Source organism: Engraulis encrasicolus, chromosome 13 (assembly GCF_034702125.1).
Source record: "Engraulis encrasicolus isolate BLACKSEA-1 chromosome 13, IST_EnEncr_1.0, whole genome shotgun sequence".
Classification (NCBI taxonomy): Eukaryota; Metazoa; Chordata; class Actinopteri; order Clupeiformes; family Engraulidae; genus Engraulis; species Engraulis encrasicolus.
Window position 1 is genome coordinate 23,044,242 of NC_085869.1, and position 25,335 is coordinate 23,069,576.

Genomic DNA, 25,335 nt, shown 5'->3' on the forward strand with positions numbered 1-25,335 from the left:
TATGGCATTAATAGTGTGCTTGAGTACACTTCTATAACATTTTATTGTTACTAGAAGTACAATAAAAGTATATTAACTTCATGCTTCTTTGGACTACATTGGAGCATTTTAAGTCTGTAAAAAGTATATCATATTAAGTATTGTAAATATATAACAGGTATGCTTGAAGTATATTTACAGTACACTCCCAAGTACATGAAATAATGTAAATGTAATAGTATAATCCATGCTGGTCCTCAGAGCTTGTACATTACACACAGCCACATGTCACAGCAGTGATACAGAATGCATGCCTAGCACGACTGACATTTACAATCATTGCATTGTTACAGAGTTTTCAGATACACATTTCACTTTATTTCATTCTTATTCCACCTTCCTGCAATTGATCATTTGAATTGATCACTAATGATGACCCTTGATTCTTTGTTTGAACAACTAGTACCAACTTATCTCTCACCATGATGTCATGGGAAGTGTGAGCCTATATATACCAGAACATATACGTGACCATCATAATGACGGTGGGAACATGGTCATTTTTTGTGTACCACTTTAAAATTTTAAAACTCCTACAATAAACGCAGAATATAACAATGAGTAATATTTTCATGCAAACCAAAGATATTCCTTAGAGGTCAATGGCTTTCTGTTTGAGAAATTGAGCTCCAAGAAGTGCATTACATGATGGTACATGCATGATGATGCATGATGGGTAAATGCACTTTGTGTAAGCACACTTTGAATATATTTGGATGAAGCACAATCATGGTGCACTTAGAAAAAGTATACTTCCAATATGTTAAAGTGATTTACTTTAAAGCGCACTATAGAAAATCACACTTCGAAGTCACTTGGGTGAAGTATAATCAAAGTGCACTTAAAAAAAGTGCAATTGCAATATGTTATTAAAAAATACACTTTTAGTAAGTTCACTATTAGAACACTATTAGTATATTCCTCTAAATACACTTTAGCCAAACATCTTCTAAGTGCACTTTATGTATGGTTCGCAAAGTGTACTTTCTTTGAGAGCAACTTAATTACATCTAATTTTAAGTACACTTTAAATAAGCATATTGTAAACATACTTTTTCTTAGCACAAAAAGTGTGAGTGCGCTTTTAACATGCTAAGTACACTTCAGTCGTGCTTTTATTGTACTAAATTGAACCACTTTTTCACCTGGGTTGGCCCGTGTCTTGGCAGTGGGCGGCCATTATGCTGTCACTGCGGCCTGTCGTCGTGGTGACAGCGAGTGCAAAAGGCCTGGAGGAGGCACAGAGGCCAAGAGATGGGGGTGGGGGGGGGGCAGCCTGTGGCAATCTGTGCCACCTGCTCTCTCACACTCTGTCACACTACACTCTACACATTACACGCAGACACAAAATGCACCACAACACAAACACGCGGCACAGACACTCGCACACATTAAAAACTTTCCTCGATCTCCTCTGCTCCTTGGCACTTTGTGTCACACTACACACGCAGGCACAAAACGAACCACAACACAGACACACACACACACACACACAGACACACACACACAGACACACACACACAGACACACACAGACGCACGCAGACACACGCAGAGTAAAAAGTTTCCACGATCCCCTCTGCTCCTTGCCACTCTGGTGGTAGTATGTGACTCATTGCTGCCCATCGTACTCCCCCCTGGAAGAGCTGTGATGTAATCGGGCCAATCTCAAACTTTGTTTTCAAAATAACATTGAGAATGTGGCAAAAATGAGTCTTTAACTAACTACTTTGGATTTAAAAAAAAGAAAATTGGGCAACACTTCATTTTAATGGTTCACTGTTACAGTGGATCTACCACATTAGGTACAGTGCAATAACCAGTGTAACAATATTTACCATTTAATACCACTGCAATACCATTTGCCAACCCCAAACTTAACCCTACAGATGTAAGTACAAAATTGGTGTATGGCATTACACTGGTATTACATGGTATTAAATATTGTTACACTGGTTATTACACTGTACCTAATGTGGTAGATAGATACACTTTAATAGTGAACCAATAAAGTGTGCCAAAAATTTAAAGGAAAGGGTTTCTTTTGGAGGCATAAAGATGAGATGCAGTTGATTGTAAGTGCTTTGCACCAATGTTGCGACATCATTATAGCTCACAGAAAATAGAATTGTAACTCACTTCCTAGGGCCGGATTAAGATGGCCTGGGGCCCCTTGGCTACAGGTTGCTGTGGGCCCCCGTGGAGTGCAAATTCCACAACAAAATAACAGACGGTGTCTTCATTAAAAACTAAGAATTAAAGGTACGCAACATGTCTGCCAGCTGTGGAGAAAAGTATTAAAAAGATTTATAACTGCACTCTAGATTACAGATTAATTTCTCAATATTATATATTCTACAATTCTGCTATTTTTGACTTATTGCCAATTGGGAGTGGGGAGCCCATAGGGAGGAGGCCAAATCTAGCATGTGCATTAATACAGCCCTGCCTAGGCGGGAAAACACACACACACACACACACACACACACACACACACACACACACACACACACACACACACACACACACACACACTGCACACCCTGTTGACCCCTAACATGGGCCTGACTAGTGGTGGTAGTCAAATGTTTCAGCCCAGCTTACCAACCAGGTGCTCCAAGTTACTCACGATATGAGAGACAAGTGAATGAATAGAATACGCTCTTCCATATTAATAATATGCTACTTAGTAGTAACAGAGATCTATTGCACGGCACCGGCATGATGGATCATATTCGTGATAATCTGTCGGTAATCATTTAGCGTCACATTATTTTACATACTGATATCTGACCTGCTGCCAGAACCGTTTAAATTTAGCATTAGTCGTTTGTGTCCTTTGCTGCTGAAGCAAAGATAAAGTCCTAGACAGACATGGGTTTAATATTAGGTGTGGATGGTGGAGACATGTCTATACTCCATACCACTTTTGAGATGAACGTAGTTTGTTCCCACCACTTTTTCCTCAAATATAATGCAAAAATGGCATGCATGCCCAGACAATTTGCCATTGTAATGTCCCCACCACGTTTCAAGCCAAACCTACAACTATGGTCCTTGATGTGAAAGTGCTCTGAGTCTACGCTGCACACTCACACACACACACAACGCTTCCTCTCAATCCTCTTTGCAATGCGGAGGTGTAAGGGAATGGAGACGTGCCTCAGCCTTGGCCTCTGCGATGAAAGGAGATATTTGTCATTTCCGTTGTGGTGTAATAAAACTCTGCTCCTCTCCGTGTGCTTACGTATGTCCTCCATATGCTTACGCAGGCACGTGTGTGTGTGTGTGTGTGTGTGTGTGTGTGTGTGTGTGTGTGTGTGTGTGTGTGTGTGTGTGTGTGTGTGTGTGTGTGTGTGTGTGTGTGTGTGTGTGTGTGAGAGAGCAAGCTGTGTGTGTGTGTGTGTGTGTGTGTGAGAGAGAGCAAGCTGTGTGTGTGCGTGTGTGTGTGTGTGTCTGTCTGTGTGCGTACAGGTGACTGTGTGTGTGTGTGTCTGTGTGGGCGAGTGAGTGAGTGAGTGTGTGAGAGAGGGAGCTGTCCGTGCATGTGCATGCATGTACCTGTGTGTGTGTGGCTTTGGCTCAGGAGTTTCCATGCAACTGGGCTGATCTGATGTTTACTCTTATTAGACTTGACTGGTCAGACCACACTCATAAGGATGCCGCTCACACATTTGCTGTGTGATGCAGGAAATTGCGGAAGCTCTGGAGAGCAGGCGCTTTAAAAGGCCAGTTTGGATATGCTTTTCCACATATCATAATCCTTTAAAAGGCTGACATGGAGGTTTTGGAGTTTATTTGCAATATCAGATGGTGAGTAGACCACTGGCGCTGCACTAAAACGTAACAGGGAAATGGTCTGTTTCTCGATGTAATCAAGTAATTGTTTTTGAGAATCAGGATTAAACCCTTTGAGGAGTAAGGAATTTCCCCAGGTTCTTCTAGAATTTTACTTGAACACTCTACAGCTCCTATAGACGTCTGTGCTAAAAATCACGCAAAGTCCTCATGACATCATAATGAGAACTAAAAATTTGGGTAAAATTCTAATCACATATTTGTGATGGCACTCCTCAAAGGGTTAATAAGCGGGCTGTTGAGGTCGCTGGTTTCACCGCACTCCCGAGGTCTTAATTTAAGGCTAATGAGTGGTTATAACTTCGACAGCGTGGATATTGTAACACATTTTAGCGCGGCCGCATTCACTGATTGTGGAGTACCTGCTGCACTGTTCAAAAACACCCGTCTATTATCCAAGCTGTGACTGATTGACAGGAGGTGTATGTGTTTGTGTGTGTGTTTGTGCGCGTGTGTGCGTGCGTGTGTGTGCGTATGTGTGCATTGTTAACAAGTGATATCCTGGAGGCTGGCTGCAGGGTCACAAGGGATGTGGTGCTGCAAAAACAAACAAAAACAAAAAAGCCTGCCGTGGCGGAAGAGAAGAGAAGAGGGGAGAAGCGAAGCGAGCAGCTCGTTTTGATGTTCGTTCTGTGGAAACATTTACCACACGGCTCTAGTCAGTCAGGGAAACCATTGTTCTTCTGTCAAGCAATAAAAAAAGGGCATGTTGCTTTTTTCTGTAGTTCTGCTCCTGATACAGAAAGGCCACAAACGAACGCCTCGCTCTGGCACCCCTGCCTGCCTCTCCTTTACTGGGCAACACAAAGACATAAATCCTGGGGAGTAGTGCCAAGAACCTGGCTAAGTGGAAATTCAGGTTAAGTTAACCTTGAGGTAGTCCCTGCCGCGGCCTAATGGTAGGACTCTGGGTTACTATGCCGGCGACCCGGGCTCGATTCCGGCCCGGTTCATTTGCCGATCCTTCCCCGTATCTCTCTCCCCCCTCATTTCCTGTCTCGCCTCCGCCGTCCTGTTAAAAATAAAAGCAAAAAATCCCTAAAAAATATTAAAGGAAAAAAAAACCTTGAGGTAAGTTAGTGGTAAATCATCTAATGCTAGAGCCTAGAGTTCTTATTTTCTAAACTAAACGACACATGTGAGCTATCTATCAGCAAATTTACCACATCATGCAGGTTAATTTAGCTAGTTCTATCACTAGCCATGTTCTTGGAATTACACCCCTGGGTGTCAGAACTTAGTCTGGATGATAAGCCACTTGGGCAGTGCTCCAGCAAGCTTGTACGTATACAGTAGCGAGTGACTAACTCCACTTAGTAGGGTAAACACTAAAAGAGTAGACGAGTCTCATCGCGTCATTTGTCTTGGAAAGAAACAATCCATAGCAGCACTGTCTGATTAGGTTGTGTATAGACTAATAAAAACAGTTTCTAAACCGTGTTGCAATAACCCCCTGGTCCTGAAGCAATTCACCTATCCAGCTGTTTTCCGTTCGGGTCAGCCATGTTTGTCCTGGGCCACTCCTCACTCAGTCTTGTTCATTACTGAGGCTGTGTGTGTGTGCGTGTGTGCGTGTGTGCGTGTGTGCGTGTGCGCGTGTGCGCGTGTGTGCGTGTGTGCGTGTGTGCGTGTGTGCGTGTGCGCGTGTGCGCGTGTGCGCGTGTGCGCGTGTGCGCGTGCGTGTGTGCGTGTGTGCGTGTGTGCGCGCGTGCGCGCGTGCGTGCGTGCGTGCGTGCGTGCGTGCGTGTGCGTGCGCGCGTGTGCCGTATATGCGCGTGTTTCTGTGTGGGCCTATATTTGCACGTGCGCGTGTGTGTGCTTGCGCGGGAGAGTCAGTGCAGCATGCACGGCTCTCAGGTTGCAGCAGCGTGCAGCACTGCCCCGTCCATGGCCCCAGTGACATGACGGGTGCAATCAAAACAAACACGGCCGGATGTCAGCGAAAACACCAATGTTGTCTGACGCCTCTGGTATGTATGTGCCATGCGATGGCGAGCGTGTGTGTGTGTGTGTGTGTTTGTTTGTGTGTGGAGGAGATGGAGTGGACATGATCAAACCCACTTGGGCAGCACATTTGTCAGTCTGTAGTGTGCACAACACATCTCTCTCGTAGACGGCAGCCCATGACCTTGCGGTCACAGGAGCGTGCGGCCCCTTTGGCTATGTTGTGTAGCCAGGCCACATCCTCCTAGTAATGCAACACCTTCTGTGTTGCTTCTAGTCAGGCCAAGAGCAAGGCAAATATCGTTTCTGGTCTCCCGAAAAATCGGGAACTCCACCCACTTTGCCTGACACCAGTCAGCCAGTAGCAAACCTAGGAAGGTGGGTCAACCATGCCGTTTGGGAAACGTTAATTGTTATGTTCTTGGTCAGACCAAGTCTCGAAGAGATTTGAAAGTCGATGATAATCAGGCTATATGTTGTGGTCTGTGCAGACTGGATGATCCCTTTATCTGTTAGCTACGTGTAAAACGTATGTGGAAAAATAAAGCATGTGGACTTTGACTATGTTTGACGTGTGTGTGTGTGTGTCTGCACAAGCTGGCGTGCCATGTTATTCGGAAGGTTGTTGTCGAATAATGTACTACCAACCTTTTGCTTCCGTCCTCTGCAGCTGCCCTGGCAGCTGCCGGTTGGTAGAGAGAGAGCTATACACTACAGCAATGTCTGTCATTTTCTCTCTGACCGCCAACAAGTTGTTTATGGGGAAAAAACAGGGTAATCTCTTAAGCCGGGGGTTGTGATGGTGGTGGTGGTGGTGTGGGGGTAAATATCCCTGAGAGCAGTGCTGCACAACCCACCATCCTCGCAGCATCCACACACCTCCACGCCACACCACCACTACACAACCAACGGTTGATGTTTGCAATTACGTAATGGGCCTAAACCCTGGGAGACAACTGGCTGTGCTGCTGCTATGCTCTGCTCTACGCTGCTTGGCTGTACTGCTATGGTGCGTCCGTGCGTGCATGTGTGTGAGAGAGCGAGCAAGCTGTGTAGTGCGTGCGTGCGTGCGTGCGTGCGTGCGTGCGTGCGTGCATGTGTGAGAGAGAGAGCAAGCTGTGTAGTATGTGTAGTGTGTGCATGCGCGCGTGCGTGTGTGCGAGAGAGAGAGAGCGAGAGAGAGAGCGAGAGAGAGAGCGAGCGAGAGAGAGAGCGAGAGAGAGAGCGAGAGAGAGAGCGAGAGAGAGCGCGAGAGAGAGCGAGAGAGAGAGCGAGAGAGAGAGAGCATGCTGTGTAGAGTGCTAGAGCTGCATATCCATCTGAACACCAGCTGTTGTGTCAGAAACAAGACAGCCCTCTAACCCAGCAGTCGAATGGCTTCTCGCAGTCAGAAACGGGCATGAACTAGGCCTATAACAATGACATGTGACAATGGGGTAGAGACAGAGAAGGCACATCTTGGTTGCTTGCTTCCTCTCTGAGACACTATCATTCAGGACCCTGTGTCGTTGACTTGAGACTTGAGATGGGAATGTGCGGGGTGCACAGCACTGCTGAAGTGTGTTACAATATGCAACCTTGCCTCCTCCACTTGTGCTTGTGGCCTCGCCCCGCCTCCTGGTCCCTCCTCCGTGGAGAAAACGCTAAAGTTTCCCAGCGGTCAGCCTACTAGCCACAACGACTTTGAGGGACTGTTTTTCATTCACCATCCCAATTGCAAATGAGAAAAAGACTTTACAACTGAGCTTTTGCAAGATATTGAAATATAATGCTGTTGTCAGTGATGTACTACTTCCTGGTACGAGGAAACAAGCGCAAGTGGAGGAAGCAAGGTCTCATATTGGAATGCACTCTGTCGTTGACTTGAGACTTGAGCGGGGTGCACAGCACTGTTGTAAGTGCCAGTTAATGTGGCAGCCATGTGGTGACATGAGTTTGGTTGTGTTGAGTGGCAGATTGGTGACGGAGGCGACCACCCCCGCTTGTCACCTGGCCTGTCGGGGATGTGTCACAGACAGTCATGGCCACCGCCCCCTTCTGTTCCCCCTGGAGCGTTGTCACCTGTGTGTGGGAAGGCTGTTGAGCGTTAATCACGTTTGATGGACAGCATGTCACTGGAGCAGCCTATAAAAATAGACGAATAATAAGATATGACCAAATTTTGCCCGTTCCTTGTTTTATCTCACATAAAATTAATCATTGTAGTTTATTGCCGTCTCATAAGCTTGTTACTCGTTTGAAATGACGGCCGTGAGTACTTTTCTCACATTTTTTTTTTTCAAATAAAGATGATTAGCCTAAGCAGTGGCAGCAGCATATTAACCTTTGGTTACCTCTTCTTTAATGTTGTTGCATTAATCTTGTGTGTTTTTTTGTTTTGATAGGTTTAATTTAATCTGGTTGACGCATATTAACCTTTGGTTACCTCTTCTTTAATGTTATTGCATTTATCTGTATATGTTTTTATTTTTACTTTGTTTGATAGGCTGAATTTCATCTGACTGACGGACCCATTCCACACTCGGCGGAGGTGGATTCCCCTTTCCCTGGTCACCAGCTGGGTGTTATGAACCCCTGAGAGAGACACAGAGAGACAGAGAGAGAGAGAGAGAGAGCAGATTCTTCGGACCTCATCCTCCTCCTCGGCCTCCGTCACCTCCTCCTCCTCCTCCTCCTTCTCCCTAAAGCAGTAGTGTGACTCCCACCTCACCCAGTGCCTGTGGATGGTGCTCCCTCTACGTGCCTCCGAGGAGCACTGAGGCCCACTCAGCAGCACCTCCTCTTCAGCACCCTCTTCCTCCTCCTCTTCCTCCTCATCTCTGTTAGAGATTGCAACTATGAGCTCCCAGAGTCACCCTGGTAAGTTGCCTCTTCATGTGTCTGACTGTCACCAACCTCATGCTTGCTCAACGTTGGTCTGTCAGTCTCTACACCATTTCTCTGTCTGTCACACAGTTTACCCATGCTGCTTTGCACAATAGTTCAAATCTGAAAGACGCCGGCATGGATTCTATCCCTCAGCGAGGGTTCCAGACTTTGGGCTCCAATCAGAGAGCAGGGAGGGGTTGAAAGGCGATGACTGCAGTTTGTTTGAATAGATACAACTGACACGATGGGTTATGGGCTAGCCTACGTATGCCAAATGACACATTCGTAACGCCCAATAAGCAGCCAAGGGCAATTGTAAACCACACCTTTCCTATCTCACTTGTGAGATCGTCTGGTGTTCACCAGGCAACAGTTGATGTGAGATGACCACAAGTCTATGTACATTTACACAAGTCTTTCTGTACATCATGTGTTTTTTCTTTTTCTCTTTGTTTCTGTTTATGTTAGATTACCACAAGTTATAGATGCCTAGGCCTATAAGTTCTGTGTGTACATGATGTGGTAAACTAACAAAGTGAAAAAGACAAAACACAAGATATAGGTGCCTAGGTCTATGACCGTGTCCTGTGTCCTGCTCTTCATCCTATGGTCTACCAGCCTGCCACTCTTGGCAGCTGGGCTGTGTTGAGCGACACGAGTAACGAGTCAGGCATGTGACGGGGCCTTCAAGTGCTGAAGCGCTTCGTAACAGAATAACGTATATCCATTTTGGAATATATATATATTTTTTTCCCCATATATTTTAGGGGCTTTTATGCCTCTATTTGACAGGACAGTCGAAGATGGTGACAGGAAGCGAATGGGACAGAGAGACAGGGGAGGACCGGGAAACGACCCCGGCCGGACTCGAACCGGGGTCCCTGTGGGTGGGCATGCAAGCCCAAATGTGGGGGGCCCATTGCACCGCGCCACAGCGCCCCCCATTTTGGAATATTTTGTATAGGTTTTCATATTTGAAACGCATGTTCTCAGTTTTTGAATGGCAAAAATTCACACATACAGTAGATGATGGGGACTTCTGAACAGTCATTTCCAATGATAAAATGCAAAAAAAAAAAAAAAATGGTGCTTACGTCATTTTGCAATGAAATGCTGAAGAGTAGCCTTGAGATGGCAGCCATCTCATTTGATTGTCATTCAGTGAGGCGTCCGTCCTCTACGCGACTGCCAAGGGTGCAAAACAAACAGAGCAAGTTAAATGCTTGACGTCTACAGGAAACAAAGAGGGCAGATCACACACACACACACCAGGGCTTTGTTCCACCACCAAAGCTGTGTGTTTGTCATTGGCCGTGTAGTTGTAGGCTCTCTTTGTGGTTTTCAAACACAAAAGCAAAAAGATTGGTTGTTTACGGGCACCCGGCATGGTCCCCCTCTCTGACCACATCTGCCTTGTGTCCATCATCTTCAGCTGGAGCAAGTAACTCTTAAATGGCAGGAATTATGCATGAAGCGTATGAAGGACTTTTGACGTTGGGATGTTGGGCTTATTCCCTCAGTGTGCTGTTTTCTCATTTGTTATCCCGTGGCCATCACTCTTAAAGGTCTTTGTTGTTTTCCTCCCCGTCATTTGTTGTTTGACCATGGCTGTCTTTTGATCCTACCGGTTCCTCTGGCTTGCTAGCTACCCACAGCTGTTGCTGAACTGAACTCCACTCACTCACTCCAGTTATGTGCACTCGAGGTGATGTTGTGCAGACCCTCCAGATTCCATTTGCCTTGTTTTTCGTTTACAGTACTGGCCTTTTAGGTTTAGTCTGAGAGCTACAGTCGAGATTATTCTCCTCTCCTCTCCTACAGCTTTCGCTCTTCTCTTTTATTGTGTGCCGGCAACATCAAGACAGCGGAGGAGGAGGGGGAAGAGTGCGAAAATGGTTTGTGTTTCACACACCAGACTGCTCCTCGAATGATTAACTGGAAATTAAAAATATCTTTTTGCACTATTTGTGTTGGCAGCCGTGTCCTCGTTTGATGAGCTACAGTTATGAAACCTGTCTGCTGTGTTGAGAACATGTTTCATCTCTTCACTTCTTGCTGTTTATTACCTAATAATACATCTGTTCTATTTTTTTCCCCTTTGAAACGACTCGCCCGAGTCAAAACATCTTGCACATTCTTCATGAAGATGGGTTTTCAAATCAGCCACTCTGTACGTTTTTTTTCCCCCCCAAGTCAAATCAAGTCGGCTTTATTGTCAATTTCTTTACATGCACTGGTCATACAAGGATGGATTATGTTTCTTACTTTCCCATGCAGACATAGACATACATGTGTTCACAGGTAGGGCAATTAGTTAGTCAGTCAGTTTTTGGCGAGGCAGGTGTCGCGAGACGGTAGCATTTGACGAGGTTGCCGTGCTAATCCCGGGTTTGATCTAATGACATAATGGGTTTTTCTCAGTGTGAGGCTAGCGTGTGTAAACCTGACTAGTGGTGTAACCTCCAGTGATCTCTCTCCGTAACCACTAATCCTCTTACGGGGGTGGGTCCAGGAGAATGGTTGACCTAAAGGAGATCACAACCACTACCCGTGTGGTCCTGCCAGGGCCTCACTTGAGCATAGGTCAGGGCCTCAGGGCAGCACTCTCCGCATATTGGTTAGACGATTACGTCTTTTGCTGTTGCTACTTGTAGTTGTAGGTCTGCTCATTCATGTTTTGTCTGTGCTTTACAGAGATAAGCATGTGGTATTGCGTTTCTACTATTAGGATTACTGTGTTAAACAGAGCTGAAGGTATGTGACCTTTTCTTCTGAGAATTTTGCACAGTAGGTCATAATATAACATTGTTTCCTTCATTGAACATGTGCTTGATTGGTCTATCAGAATGACAGAGAGAACCAAGAGCTGGGTATTTCTGAAGACAGACAAACAATCTGTAAACACTGTTTTTTCACCTTTTATTTCGGATAGGACGGTGAAGAGCGACAGGAAGCGAATGTGGAGAGAGAGACGGGGTAGGGATGGCAAATTACCCAGGCCGGATTCGAACCCTGGGTGCAACCCTGTCTTTTTTCTTCAGAAAATAGTGATCCATGTTAAATGTGGCAACCACTCACACTTGATCTACTGTCGTATTGGCTGCTAACCTTGTAATGAGTCACTGTCACTCACTCGCACTTCAAACTTTGTAGAGGAGATTAAAGATAAGCAAAAACAGGAGAAGGAGATGTCCACCCTTCCTTCTTTGCTATGCTTACACATTCACACGGCGTACATAATAGTCAAGTCAAGTCAAGTCAAGTAGGTTTTTATTGTCAATTTCTTTACATGCACTGCTTTCCCATGCAGACATAGACTAATCTAGGTAAGGACATAGACAGTATAGACATAGACAGTACTTATACATGGACATAAGACAGTATGGACATAGACGGTGCTCATACAGACATTTCAAGTGCAAGACTGGACAGCAGAAGACTTGTAGAGAACATTCTTTAAGAGGAGGTAATGTATGTTCTCTACAAGTCTTCTGTTGTCCAGTCTTGCATAAGTGTCAGAGTGGCAATATGTGGCCCGGTGCAGGGTTTTATTTTATTTTATGAAAGATATTTTTTGGTCTTTTAGACTTTATTAGTGACAGCAGGACAGTTTGGGAGAGACGGGGAAGGGACGGCAATGGATCCAGGCTGGAATCGAACCTAGGTTGGCCGCGTAGTAGACGAGTGCCCTACCATTAGGGCCAAAACATACCAATGTGGAACGGAACGGTCGCGGGACGAACGCGGTCTTTCTGCTTAGTTTCGGCCGGCGTGTTTTTCTCTGCCTTTCACACTGACAGCGTCGGCGTGCGCGGCCAGTCCTGTTCAAAACCCTCCCCACAGCCAAAGCTAGCATGCTACTCTGCCATTAATTTGAATGAGACACCGCAGGTCGTCGGCGTGAAAAATACGCTCGAGTTCTATTTTCCAAATGCAAAGCGGCGCGGAGCCGGCTCCCGCGCCGCTGACGCTCGACTACCGCCGGTTGGTGTGTAAGGACAGATATGTTTCAATGAATTTTCACCGACCTTTGTTGGGAAGCAAACAATCATTAGCAAACCAAGGGAGGCCATTTGGGAAATGTTATTTGTTCTGCTTTTGGTCAGACAAAGTCTAGAAGAGATTTGAAAGTCGATGATAATCAGGCTACCACATGACGGCCTGCCCCCCAAAGCCAACAGTTAACTTACTCTGTAGTGAATGTAAAACATGGCCTCCACAAAACTGGTCATGATGCAATACGCATCATGAATGCTGGTTGCTGTGTAGCAAGCAATTTATTTTATTAAAAGGAGATAGCGATACTGACTCCTACAATACGTATCGTGAAGAGGCCAGTCATGATGTATCCCGATATCAATATTTTTACACACACACTCCTAACCGCAGAAATACACCAGCGGCGATCTGAGCGAGGCGAGCGATAGAAGTAATTGACTTTGTATTGAGTCGGGCGACAAAAGCGATTCTGGAGACTAGAGCGATTTGCACGACGAGCGCGACAGTTTGAAGTTGAAATCTTTTCAACTTTCTATGACGCGGTTCGGCGACAAGCCGCGACAGCCAATGACTGTATAGAGGTCAGTGACCACGGCCAATGGGAATGCTTGAATGCTTGCCTTCTGCCTGTACGGACATACTCTAGTCTCCTCAATCGCTCGTATCGCTTGCTGCTGCACTCTGTCGCTTGAATCGCATTGCGCCTGGTCTATTCGCGCGGTAACAGCCAGTCCCCAACACCTGCAGCACACATTGCCCCATGATGCGTGTCCCAGACCAGGCAGGCCTCCCTCCCTCCCTGCCCCCCTCCCTGCCTCCCTCCCTCTGCCCCCTCAGAGCTCACCTCCCCAGCCCTCTGTACCATTAAACTCCAGGAAATTCCTGCGCACATGCCACCCCTCCCAGAGGGACCGTAAAAAAGATGGTAGCCCCCTCTCTGCTCCTCCTGGAGGGGGGGCTTGGCTGGGTCTTTTTTTTTTAATTCTGAGCCTCAGGCCTTTTTTCGTCAACCTTTTAGGAAGTAGAAAGAGCAGTCCTGTCATTGTCCAACTTTCGATCTCGACAATTGCTACGTTGAAATTTGCATTAACCACTTCTGAAGTGGGCCCCAGCCGTGGCTTAGAGGTGGGGTTGCAGGTATGACATCACGTTGGGGGAACTCCCCCAGGATTCTAAGGTTCTACATAGACTCCTATGAGCCTGCGGAACCCCCAACGTGATGTCATAATAGTACATTTTCTTAAAATGGTTCACCTGCAACCCCACCTTTAGGCTGGGCACTGGACTGCTACGCGGGCGACCCGGGTTCGATTTCCGACCTGGGTCATTCATTTCCCAATCTTATCCTGTCTTTTTCTCCCACTCATTTCCTGTTCCACTTTCACTTTCCTGTCTAAATTAAGTTGATACACCCATCCCCATGTAAAAAATGTAATTGCAAACACCTCTGAAGTGACACAATTAGAACAAGCTACGTAGTCTGTATAAGTATACTGTATAACTTTTCCTCCTTTTTTTCAAAAGACGGTTGCTCCATTTTTTTCTTCTCTGAATCGTGGCTCATTTATATTAAAGATTAAACGCCATATAATCCGGAGCCAGATTAGCATGTGCTACTCGTTTACGGCTTTCCTAGAATTCCGGAAATCATCAACTTGCAGTTACTGCTCTAGGAGGGTAGGCCCTGCGGAGATAAGCCAATAGGGTCATGTGTTTGTAAAAGAGTCAATGATCTTGTCTCTCCCAAGGTATGCAACTTTGAAAATTCACCCTCTGACCTGCTGGCCCCCCTTTTCTCCTCTCTCTCTCCTCTCCTCTCCTCTCCTCTCCTCTCCTCTCCTCTCCTCTCCTCTCCTCTCCTCTCCGTCTCCAGCGTCTTTTTTTCACACCGCACTGTCCGGTGAATGTCAGTTCCTGTTGACACACATGTGTATGACCTTATTTATGTGTTCACCAAACACACTTTATCCGGTGAGTGCCCCGGCGGGGTCACCCCAGGCCTCTTTGTGTTTCACACGGACGCGCTGATTTTCGGAGACGTTAAAGGTGTGTCCTCCCTGTCTAAGGTCGAAGGTGTGGAGTTTTATGGCGTCTGTGCTAATTTAGACATGCCGATTTACCTGAGCTCCTGCTCAAGCAACTGCCACAAACAAGAGACCATTTTATGATCTTGTAAACATGGATTCACACAGAATAAAGATGTGTGTGTACGTGTATCATTGTATCTTAGGGCTGTAATCTTTGCTGTTTAGTCAACAGCATGCTCACCAATCACATTATAACCCACATTTTACAATCCATCTTATTGTCTGTCAGCTCGTCATCTAGGCACTTAGAAACTACATGCCAATATTTTGGTTGTGGAAGCTGCAATCCTGCTGGAGATGCTGATAACTTGTTGTCTCTCCATTGCCAACTGACTAAACCTAGTGGTCCATAAACATGATTGCTAGCAGTGCTGAACCACCAGATACCCAGAAGATCCGTCTATTACCCTCAGCAGGGGTGGAGCTATTGGGGGGCAAGGAGGGCATTTGCCCCCAGTGCCCAGAGCGCTCCCGCATCGGTGGTGGGGTACCTATTGTGACCTTTGTAGATTGTGGGGCTTTCAAAGCTTGAAATGCTTTCAAAACTTTGGTATTAGATTGGATATTGTAGTTACTGCAAATATGGCTTCGTCACCAGATAAAGGAGGTGTATTTAATGAAGTCCATTTTCAGTCTAAACTTGAGATATGTATTTACTGCACTTTGCCTTTGTAGGGCAGAGTTGCTCCACCACTGGCCCTCGGTCTGTCCGGCTTCTGGCCTGGTCTCCAGATGCTGTTAAAGGATCAGTTCAGTCAATTTCAATATGCTGTTGTATTGCTCACGCTACCCTTGACTTGTCAGTACCCGGTGATGCTGCATTTTTCGGCTAAGCCCTTTCCGAGATATGAGCTGTTCTAATGGGGACAGCGTTTGTTTACATTTTAAACAAAATTAACATAGACCTTCTCCAAAAATGTTCCCAAAATGTACCGCTGTTTGCTAGTTGTCTGCTGATGTTGTATAACCTTTCGGATGTTTTTGAGAATAAATAAAAATGTTTTTTTGAAATGTAAACAAAGCGCTGCCCCCATTACAATGACCAAGATCTCGGAAAAGGCTGAAGAAGAAAAAAAAAACCCTCAGGTACTGACAAGTCCAGGGTAGTGTGAGCATTGCAACTGCATGTTGAAATTGACTGAACTGGTCCTTTAAGGGGGGGGGGCATAACGCCGCTATTGCGAATGCTTACCTTTTAGCTGGGCCATGGGGGGTGGGTGCCCATTGTTCGGACTGAGAATGTGAAGGCCTGAGTGCACCACATGGCTGGTATTGATTATGCCCTGGCCTGAGCCTGAGGGGAGAGGGTCAGTTGAGGAGGCGGCTGGCTGGCAGTCGGTGTTTAGACAACTCGGCCCAGCTGCAGATGCTTGAGGGATGTACGGTACTTGTGCCACCACCACAGTGTCGCATCATGTCCTCCTCTCCTGTCTCACACACACACACACACACACACACACACACACACACACACACACACACACACACACACACACACACACACACACACACGCGCAAACGCACACGCACACGCACACGCACACGCACACGCAAGCACACACACACACACACACGCACACACACACACGTGCACAGAATGCCTTATATGATTCTGCAATCGAATGTTGCTGTTCAAGAAGCGTGTTGTGTTACAATAGGTATGGTCCATTTCTTTGTGCTTTATTGGGCATGTGTACATGAATGAAAGTACATAAATGTGCATTTGGCGAGGGAGCTGAGCTGAGTAGGGCTAACTTGAATGCAATGATTTTCTTGCGTTGTCTTTGATAAGTTTCTTCAGAATTATGTTTTAAACCTCCCTTCAATCTGCCATGTTCTGTTTATCTTCACTTTGGATTCATTCATATACTGTGTGTGTGTGTACAGTAGAGGAGATGCTATCAAATTGATGTTATGTCTTGCCGTGGGCACAGGCATTTAGAACGCTCATGCTGTATAAGACTCTCAATTCAAATTGTGATTAATGGTTAACAAACTGGCACGAAAGATGTACCGGTATGTTTTCGCATTCTTGGCATCAGTGGTAAATATAGAACAGCCATGGTTTATATTTTGGAGGCTTGGCATGAAATCATCATACACAGACAGATGACTCCCATGTCCATGCATTGATTTTTAGACCTCATATGTTAAACCAACTTCTTTTCAATGAAGCAGTTATGCATGTTGATGGTGTGTTAACGTGTGTGTGTTTTCTAGGGGTTTAAATCAGAGCCTACATGACGATACGATTCAATATTGTTATATTATTATTCGATGTGATGCGATTAGATTATTGTCGATACATAAGAATGCCCCGTGATCCAATTCGATTCAACTTTTTTCCAATTACTTTTCCACTTGTATTCCACTACTATTATGTTATGGAGCTAGGGCATTAGACAGCGGTTCAATTATTTCCGATACTGAAGAATGCCCCATGATGCGATGCGATTCCATTCAATCGTCAGATTATATCGCGGTATATCGATACATTGCGATTATTATTACTACACCCCTAGTGTTTTCCAGAGTGGTTCAGCAGCAGTTACATCACCACCACCACCACTACCACCACACTCTGAATAAGGCTCTCTGGCGAGGCTTGAGGAATGCAGAGGGCTTTAATGGGATACTGTGACACACATGCAGGGATGCAGAGCTTTTCGCTGAGAAGCCCCCGCAGGTGGTGACTGGGCCCTGGCTGAAGCGTTCAGCTGGCCGGCGGTCAGGTGGCTCACTGGGCTGTACTGCCTCGGCTGCCCATGGGAGAACAGCTGTGTGTATGACCAATCGAAAACACCACGGCACGCCAGACGGGAGATGTAGGGTCCTTCTTCCTAGTGGTGGACGAAAAAGGGGAAGGAAAAAAAAGGCCCTTAGTTTTCTGTCTTTCTTGCTCTGGACGGGTCTCCGTCTCGGCTAATGTTGCAGTATAGGACGGAATCAAAGAGAGTAGATGAGAGAGAGAGGATACAAATTCTGCCCACCCAATGCAAAGGAGTGTACTCAAGTTTGGTCATCTAAGGGGTCGTTGTGCCCTCCTTCTTCTCTTTCTGTGGCATTTGGTGACAGCTTGCATAAGATCTGCGCTACCGCCATCTAAGTTACAGTGCCAAGGGGATTCCATTTTTTTTCCACCTAAAGCCTCCAAAGGTCTTCTAAAGGGGCGTTCTCATGACATCACACGGATCCAGGAAATGCACAGGCTTGAAGTATCTTACTCTAATCTACTCTCTTTGACGATATGAGAGAGCTTTAAGGAGCTCCCCGCCTTTCTTGGGTCCTTCCTTCTCTTCAGGCCTGAAACAATGTGGCTCTGATTTCATCAGTAGGTTTCATTTCATTACCCTAAAAAAAAAAAACGTTTCGTAACTGTAGCCAAGCAAATCATACGGAAAGAAAAAAAACAAAACAGTGGCACTTAAAAAAAAAAAAAAAAAGAAGTATGTCAAGAGATTTTGTGTCAAGATAGAACCCCCTCATTGCATTTCAAAATGTCAGGTGTTCAAACGGCGAAACGATTTCCTCCTACCCCTCTTTCCTTCTCATGTCCCAAAAGCAACCAAAGAGGCGTGTGGGAAACGAGAGGCCTTTTGTCCGTGTTACACTTGGGTGGTGATCCTGGCTCCACAGGCCCATACGTGGCATGGAGAGCCAGCAAGTAGGTTACACGCCTGGCTTGGGATCTGGTGCGTGAGCTTCTCACACGGGCCTCCGCCTCAACAAGCCTCCCCTCTACTCTCCTCTCCTCTCCGCTCTCCTCTCCTCCCCTCTCCTCTCCCGCCGTGATTAATTGCTGGCAGGCCCAAGCTGAGGGGATCTTGCGTCAATAAATCGTCATGAAGGCAACTCCCCTGCTTGGAACATAAACACAAGAGGAGATGGGGTTGAGGGTTGGTGGTTGGGGATGGGGATGGGGATGGGGATGGGGATGGGACTGGGCCCACGACTGAAGCGAAGCCAGAGCTTGTTAGGGGTTCTCTGGCCTCTGTGAGCCGTGCCGTGCCGTGCACTCTTGTGCTGTGTAACCCCCGACCATGTCATGCCACATCATTTTAACACCCTAATTATTGTTGTGAGAGCACTTAGCCAGCCAGCGCTCTCTCCCAGGACAGAAGCCTTTACGCCAGCCAGAACCACCACCGCCACCACCACCACCACCACCACCACCACCACCGTCTGACTGGGCCTCACAGTAGCCACCATCATCATTACGTTGAGCCGTCCCATTGCAACACGTCAGCCGTCCAGACTAATTAGTTTGATCTAGCCTCGCTCAATGGCTCTGTTGTGTAATTTTGACGAGAGCTGTCAATCACTCACTTTGTTTAGCTGCCACCTTTGTTAACAAAGACGCAGAACAGTGCATGTTTTACAGAGGCAGAGATTTTTCTTTTTTCTTGCATAGTTTAAAAAAAAAAAAACTCTTTGGTCTACGGCAGGTTCGTGTTCTTTTACTGCGATAAGTGTTAAGGTTTAGCTTTGCGTTGAATAGGGTTCTTGGCCTCTCTCCCCACCGGGGTCCTCCCACAAACAGCTTGTAAGGGATCTGCTGGTTGTCCATGGGAATACGGCCTATAGCCATCGCCTCCTCTTTAACTACCATCAACAACATACCTGGGAGGGGTCTGAATGAATTGCTTCGTTCTAGTGGGCTACGGGTAGGAACGGAAGCAAGTATCGCTGCCTGTGAGGATAGTAAGTAGAGTGAACACAAAAGAATCCAAAGCCCCTCAATCCATCCATCACCCTCCCTACAGTGGCAGATGGTTCTGAATTATTCATATGAAGTTTGTGCGCGGAGTGGACCCATGGCAGTGGATTTATCCTGGAGACGATTACATTTCAGGAAAAAAAAACAGAAATGAGCCAGCCAGCCATGCTCGTTCTACAGAAAGAGAGAGGGGGAAATTATCATGAAGTCTTTATTTATAAACGGAAAAGATAATCTCGCTTTAGTGTCTGTAATTTGGTGTTATTAATTAGTGGTACATTTTTCTGTGTGTTGTCATAACATCTCTTCCATTTTGCCTTCTTCTAATTAGTGGAGGTTTTGATCCTTTTAAAGATGTCTTATGAGGATGAAGTGTTAAGCGTTTCGATCGTTTTGTTTGCTTTTTGTGTCATGTCTGTGTACTGGAAATTTTCAAATGGGGTTATTAGATGTTTATATGACAGCTTTCTGAGTAACGTCAGGTAAGTTTACCTTGGAGATTTAGCCTTCTTGTCTGTCTGCCTGTCCTTTTGGGGGCGTTTGATGGAAAATAGTTCCTAGGTCCTTGTGGCATTTAAACATTTGAAGTTAAATTAGTCTGACACTAAGATGTGACATTTCCTCTATAGTTCCACATTTCATCTTTCAAACCTGCTCTCCATGCATTGACTAGCACTCAGACAGTCAATTATGGTGCATTTAAGAAATATACAAGGTTTAGGCATTTTTTTCATTGCTTATTTTTGTTTTGAAGAGTGATCACATTTACCATATGTGCAGTATTGAGCAGTATTGGACAGGTAATCAGAAACGCCACTGCACCAGCGATAAGTGTTTGGTGTATCTGTATTTTCAACATATCAGACCCTGACAGCGATCCAATAATACAGAAGCTAAGTTAGTCTCTAGTCTCATTTCAGGGATACCGGCCCTCAGTCATGGTCCTTTAGCCTTTAAGAGGGTAGGTTTTTGAACATTCTATAAAAAGAATGCATTCTATAACAATGCAAGATTCTAACATTCCAAATTGTATTGAATGACGCCCAGAATTCTATAGAACTTTCACTGCCCGAACATTCCCGTCACACCGGTGTGACGGTACACTCTTAAAGGTTAGAGATGGAAAGAGGTAAAAGCCCCTGTAAAGATTCTTTTCTAACTAGGCAAAGTAAAACTAAGTGCAAGGCACAGGAAGTACATTGAGCATTCTCAGTTCTTAGCTTAGTGTGTGGAGTGTTTTGATGGCTGAAAAACAGTATAAATGTGTAAATGAAAAGTGAAAAACAGAAGTAGCTTGTGTTCTCACTTGTGGTGTTGGCAGTTATGAATTAAGCTGCTTGTTTAAACCATGGCCCTACAGCTGAAGGGATTGCTTAGTGTAAATAAATCTCTCTGTGTCTTTGTAATAAAATATGGTATTGTGACTACAGGCAGAGGCACAAAAATACCACTGTTCCCAATGATTCATTTTCTGGGGGAAAATCTGAATGGAAATATGGCTTTTGTAGGTGGAATAAGACTTACAATAGAATAACAAAAAATCCCAAGAACAATGGGAATTACAGAGGAGTAATGAGATCTGGGTGCTGCCGCTGTCTTATTTTTGCAGTTTCTGTGATATTTCATTCAACTAATCTCATTGGACATAAAAGGGATGTATGTATTGTGCCTCGGTAATGAACTTACTAAATGCTCACGGCTCAGTTTTTACCAAAAGGGACATCCCCTCAATTCAGCAAGGAGTTATTTTCTCAGATTTAACTTGTCATTGTTATGAATAGACGTTAGCTGTCGGTTTCTGTGGCGGGTCTGCCGTTTTGAAGTGTGCACAGGGATTCCGTTGAGTTCCATTACTCAACCTCCCCAGCAGTGAAATGGAGTTTGGTCGTCTTTACGTTTTCATTGGGCGACGGCACGGAGCCATGAGCTCAAGCCCTGCTTCTGTAGCTCTTTCCCCCGTAGCTCTGCGTGAGCATTCGCTCAGTATTAGGTGTATAGGTGTCGGAAAATTGTTGTTAATTGTTAAACCGAGGGCCCTTTTACACAGCTCTCGAATTTGCAATGCACACGAACGATCCATAAAAACTCATTTTTTTTTAACTGGCTTTGGCCAGCAGCACACATCAAGGGGCTCGTGGGCGTATGTGCTTCCTAAGCTCGATTGAGAAGAATGGCAGCAGGCCACAGCAGGCAGGGCTGTCGTGATGAGGCATGTAGCGCCATTAACGGCGCAGACGACGAGAGGAGAGGCCAAGCCAGGCCAGGCAGCCACCAGTGGGACCTCGGAGTTAAAGCAGCTCGCTGGAAAACGTGCATGCTTTGAAGTGCGGCAGCCAGATGCTCAGTCTACTCTAAGGTCTTTTTTTTTATCATCTTAAACGCCCCTTTGTTGAGATGGGAAAGGGGATTTATTGACGGGGCACCAATGTTTCTGGCTCTCTCTTTACACTGTTATGGTCACAGAATGTGCTTGAGCTTTGGACATGACACTAATATGCATCATTCTTTTTTTTTCTAAATTCCATTCCAAAAATGGGTCTTTTGGCTGAAGGTACGTACATTATGCCATTCAGCCATTGAGTGGGGAGACATACTGTGCCTTCATGTTTTTTAATCGGAGTAGATGTTCTGCCTCTGTCCCACTAGGCCTTTATCTGAGCTCGGAGCCATTAGAAATGAGATTGAATTTCCGCATAGTGGAAGAAGCAGATGTGTGTGGGTATCAGTGATAATGATGATGATGAGACAAAAAATCAAACAAAGGCTTAAACAGAAGCCATAGTTCACTTGAGGGAAAATGATACCGTGGCTATGAGGTGGCTCATAATATTAATCCTCTACCTTAGGGGGAAAAAAGCACCCTTACATAACCAAAGGTTAAGGTCCATCACCACCCCCACCCTGTAGTGTTTGAAATGAACTTTTTTTCCCAGGCACTAATCCATGGATTTGTAATAACACAGAAGCCCTTGCAGGCTAAGCAAGAGAGTTCCACCATTATTATTCCCACTGTTTTTGAATCCCTCCACTATGTTTTTTTTTCATCTGAAAAACATTGTAATAGCTTTGATGAGCACAATGTGGGCTGGGCTGCACTATAACCTGCTGAGTGGGGAAATGGGAAGCTCTCCTTTTGTTGAAGACCGTTAAAGGTCTCCATTTTCATAACCCTGTTGCTGAGTGTTTCAGAAATGTATTACATGTTTTTTTCTTTAAAAAAAAAATGAGTCTCTCATAAACCAAATACTGGAAGAAGCTTCAATTAAGTTCTGATCTAGACAAAGAGCATTTTGAAAACGTATGTATGAACTGAGTGTATGAGATGCGTCGTGGTGGCCTTAACCTTTCTCACATCAACGCGACACCCCTCTGTCTTTTGTCTGAAACTTTCCATACATAAAAATGGATCTCCTCCATCTAAAACTGACTGCAAAAACCTGCAAGATTTAGTAGTAAAGTAGTATATAGTAAATATTCAAGAGAAGATACAATTTGGCAGTAGGCAGCTCAGTTTTAATGAGCATCATAATTGCAATACCTACTCTGGCCACCATCCTACACCGTGCACCTTTAAATAGTGACTATTTCCTCCTGTACACTCTACAGTTGGAAACTGAAGTTCTCACGCATGCTCTCCGGCTGTAAGAACAGGACATGATAATTACACGGCTTGTGAAATGATGCAGAATGTTCCGTTGAACAGAAATGCACGATTCCAACTTTCCTACATGTGATATTTCTGTAGGTTCTGTTTCTATGTCCTAATATGACTGTTACTGTAGGTCAGTAGCGCACAGGGAGAGAGGCAGACAAAACGTGTTGCTGTGAATTAACAGATGCCGTAAAGTTCTTTCTAATCTCCAAATCAATAGTTTATCGTCAAGACTGTAGACAGGCAAGATAGTAGGAGATAGCTGTGTAATTAGTGAAAGAAGTGAAGGCCCAACTGGGAAACTCCAACTCCTATTGTCATTGTGACGCAGCACTCCACAGCACACAAGTGAACACTGCACACAACGAAATTGCATTTATGCCTCACCCGTGCAAGGGGGGCAGCCCCCAATGGTGCCCCAAGGGAGCAGTGTGGCAGGACTGTACCATGCTCAGGGTACCTCAGTCCTGGAGGAGGAAGAGGGGAAGAGAACTGTTTAATTACTCCCCCCACCAACCTGGTGGTTCGGGAGTCGAACCAGAAACCTTTGGGCTACAAGTCTGACGCCCTAACCGCTTACCCATGACTGCCCATGTGGAATACGTCATCTGGCACGTGTAAACACTGTACAGTAATACTCGGCTAAGTGATGTGGGAACCCAACCTGGCGCTAAGTTTTAGATGTTGACCTTCTGTATATTATCCCATACTGTATTAGCAACGAAATAAAGTACCTGCCTGTAGCATATTTAGGTCATAGGCTATAGTGTGTGATGCCGTATTAAAGTCAGAAAGTAATGACTTTTTTTAAAAATGTATTCCTCACGGAACAGCTCCCACACCTTTTTTGGATAAGGACAAGGAGCAACCGCCTTCCAATTCAAAATTTTCATTCATTCAGTCTTTTTGTCTTCCGCTGTGAAGATCTGCGGTCTGCTTTGCTTTGTTCCGTGATGGGGGGGCTGCACTGCCCTTATCAGCCTTGGATAGTAGCACCAGAGGCCTCCCTTCTAGGAAAGTGTGCATTTAGCAGTGCTAGATAAGGCTGCAGGACCACAAAAAAACATCACATCTCTTATCTGTCTTTAACTCCTCTGGTGGATTGAGGCCGAAGCCAGGCCTGCAGGCAGCCATCAATCACGGAGCTCCGAATGCTAAAATAGTTCTGTTTCACATGGAAATAGCTCTCCTCCGTGCCGGAGGCTGAATGGTACCCCAAATAATCGTGTGTGCGTGTGTGTGCGCGCTACATTTGTTTTTGCAGCAAATAGAGGGTTAGCCCGTGTCCTTGTTTAGCTGCTTAACTATTCTTTTAAAGGGTTCTGCTGCCAGAATTTTCTTGTCGAGGCTTTGGGTGTTTGGACGGAACACCCAGTGTACAGAGAGAAAATTACTCGGCCTGAAACACAATTCCAGTGTGGCAAACCTCACTCCTCTGCTTAGGCATGCATGCTCCTCTCTCTCTCTATCTCTGGGACCAAAAAAAAGTAGTTTCTGTCATCCAGGCAGTCCTCTGCCAGAAATCGGACAGGGGAAAACTAAACAAAAGACAGAGGAAACAGTGAAATAGCATGCATGGCTCACTATTGTTCTAGTGATAGAGCCATTTCCTGCTGTAGTGCCGCAGCTGGCATTGGTGCCGCGAAGAGCACAGTCTCCGTTTAGTCTCTCGCAGCCGTGCGTGGGCAATAAGTTATACAGCATTTCTCTTCTCACTCTGGCTGTTAGGACATTTGCTGCTGCAACTACTGCTAAACCTGTAAGTAAGTAAGTCAGAAAGTTTTTAAAACCCTGTCGTTGTCTGCACAGTATTTAAATGTTTTGGCTTTGCTGTCCTGCTACAAATGCATATACTTTTTGTAAAGCTTTTTTATCGGTCCAATTGATCCAAAAACTACTTAACAATCGTGAAAAACCGCCGTTCAGCAGTTTCGGTACTCTTTGTGATAGATAAGAGTTAATAGTGATTGCTTCACCAACTCGTAATTCCTCGAATGCTAGGAAGACAGATAAGACCTCACAGCGTCCTGTATTAGTAATTCTTTGAAGGTGCTTGTTTCTGAGTATAATTTATAGAGCGCAGTACCCAGAGTCAGTACCCAGAGTCATTAGGCAGATGTGTTGGTGTGAAAGATAGGATATCAGTGCGTGGGCGAGAGAGAGCACCGTTTT

General features: G+C 45.4%; 1 protein-coding gene across 3 annotated transcripts in view; it reads left to right on the forward strand.

Moving 5' to 3' along the window:
* The window catches only part of hdac4 (histone deacetylase 4), a 285,327-nt gene that overhangs the window by 18,155 nt on the left and 241,837 nt on the right, over window positions 1–25,335 (forward strand). For 2 of the 3 annotated variants that reach the window (XM_063213475.1, XM_063213476.1), the window contains exon 2: window positions 8,326–8,699. In XM_063213475.1, the coding sequence (XP_063069545.1) occupies window positions 8,678–8,699 (22 nt within the window). In that variant the 5' untranslated portion in view covers window positions 8,326–8,677. Of the gene's footprint in view, window positions 1–8,325; window positions 8,700–18,742; window positions 24,923–25,335 lie in introns of those variants that run through there. The other variant, XM_063213478.1, reaches the window with a different exon arrangement.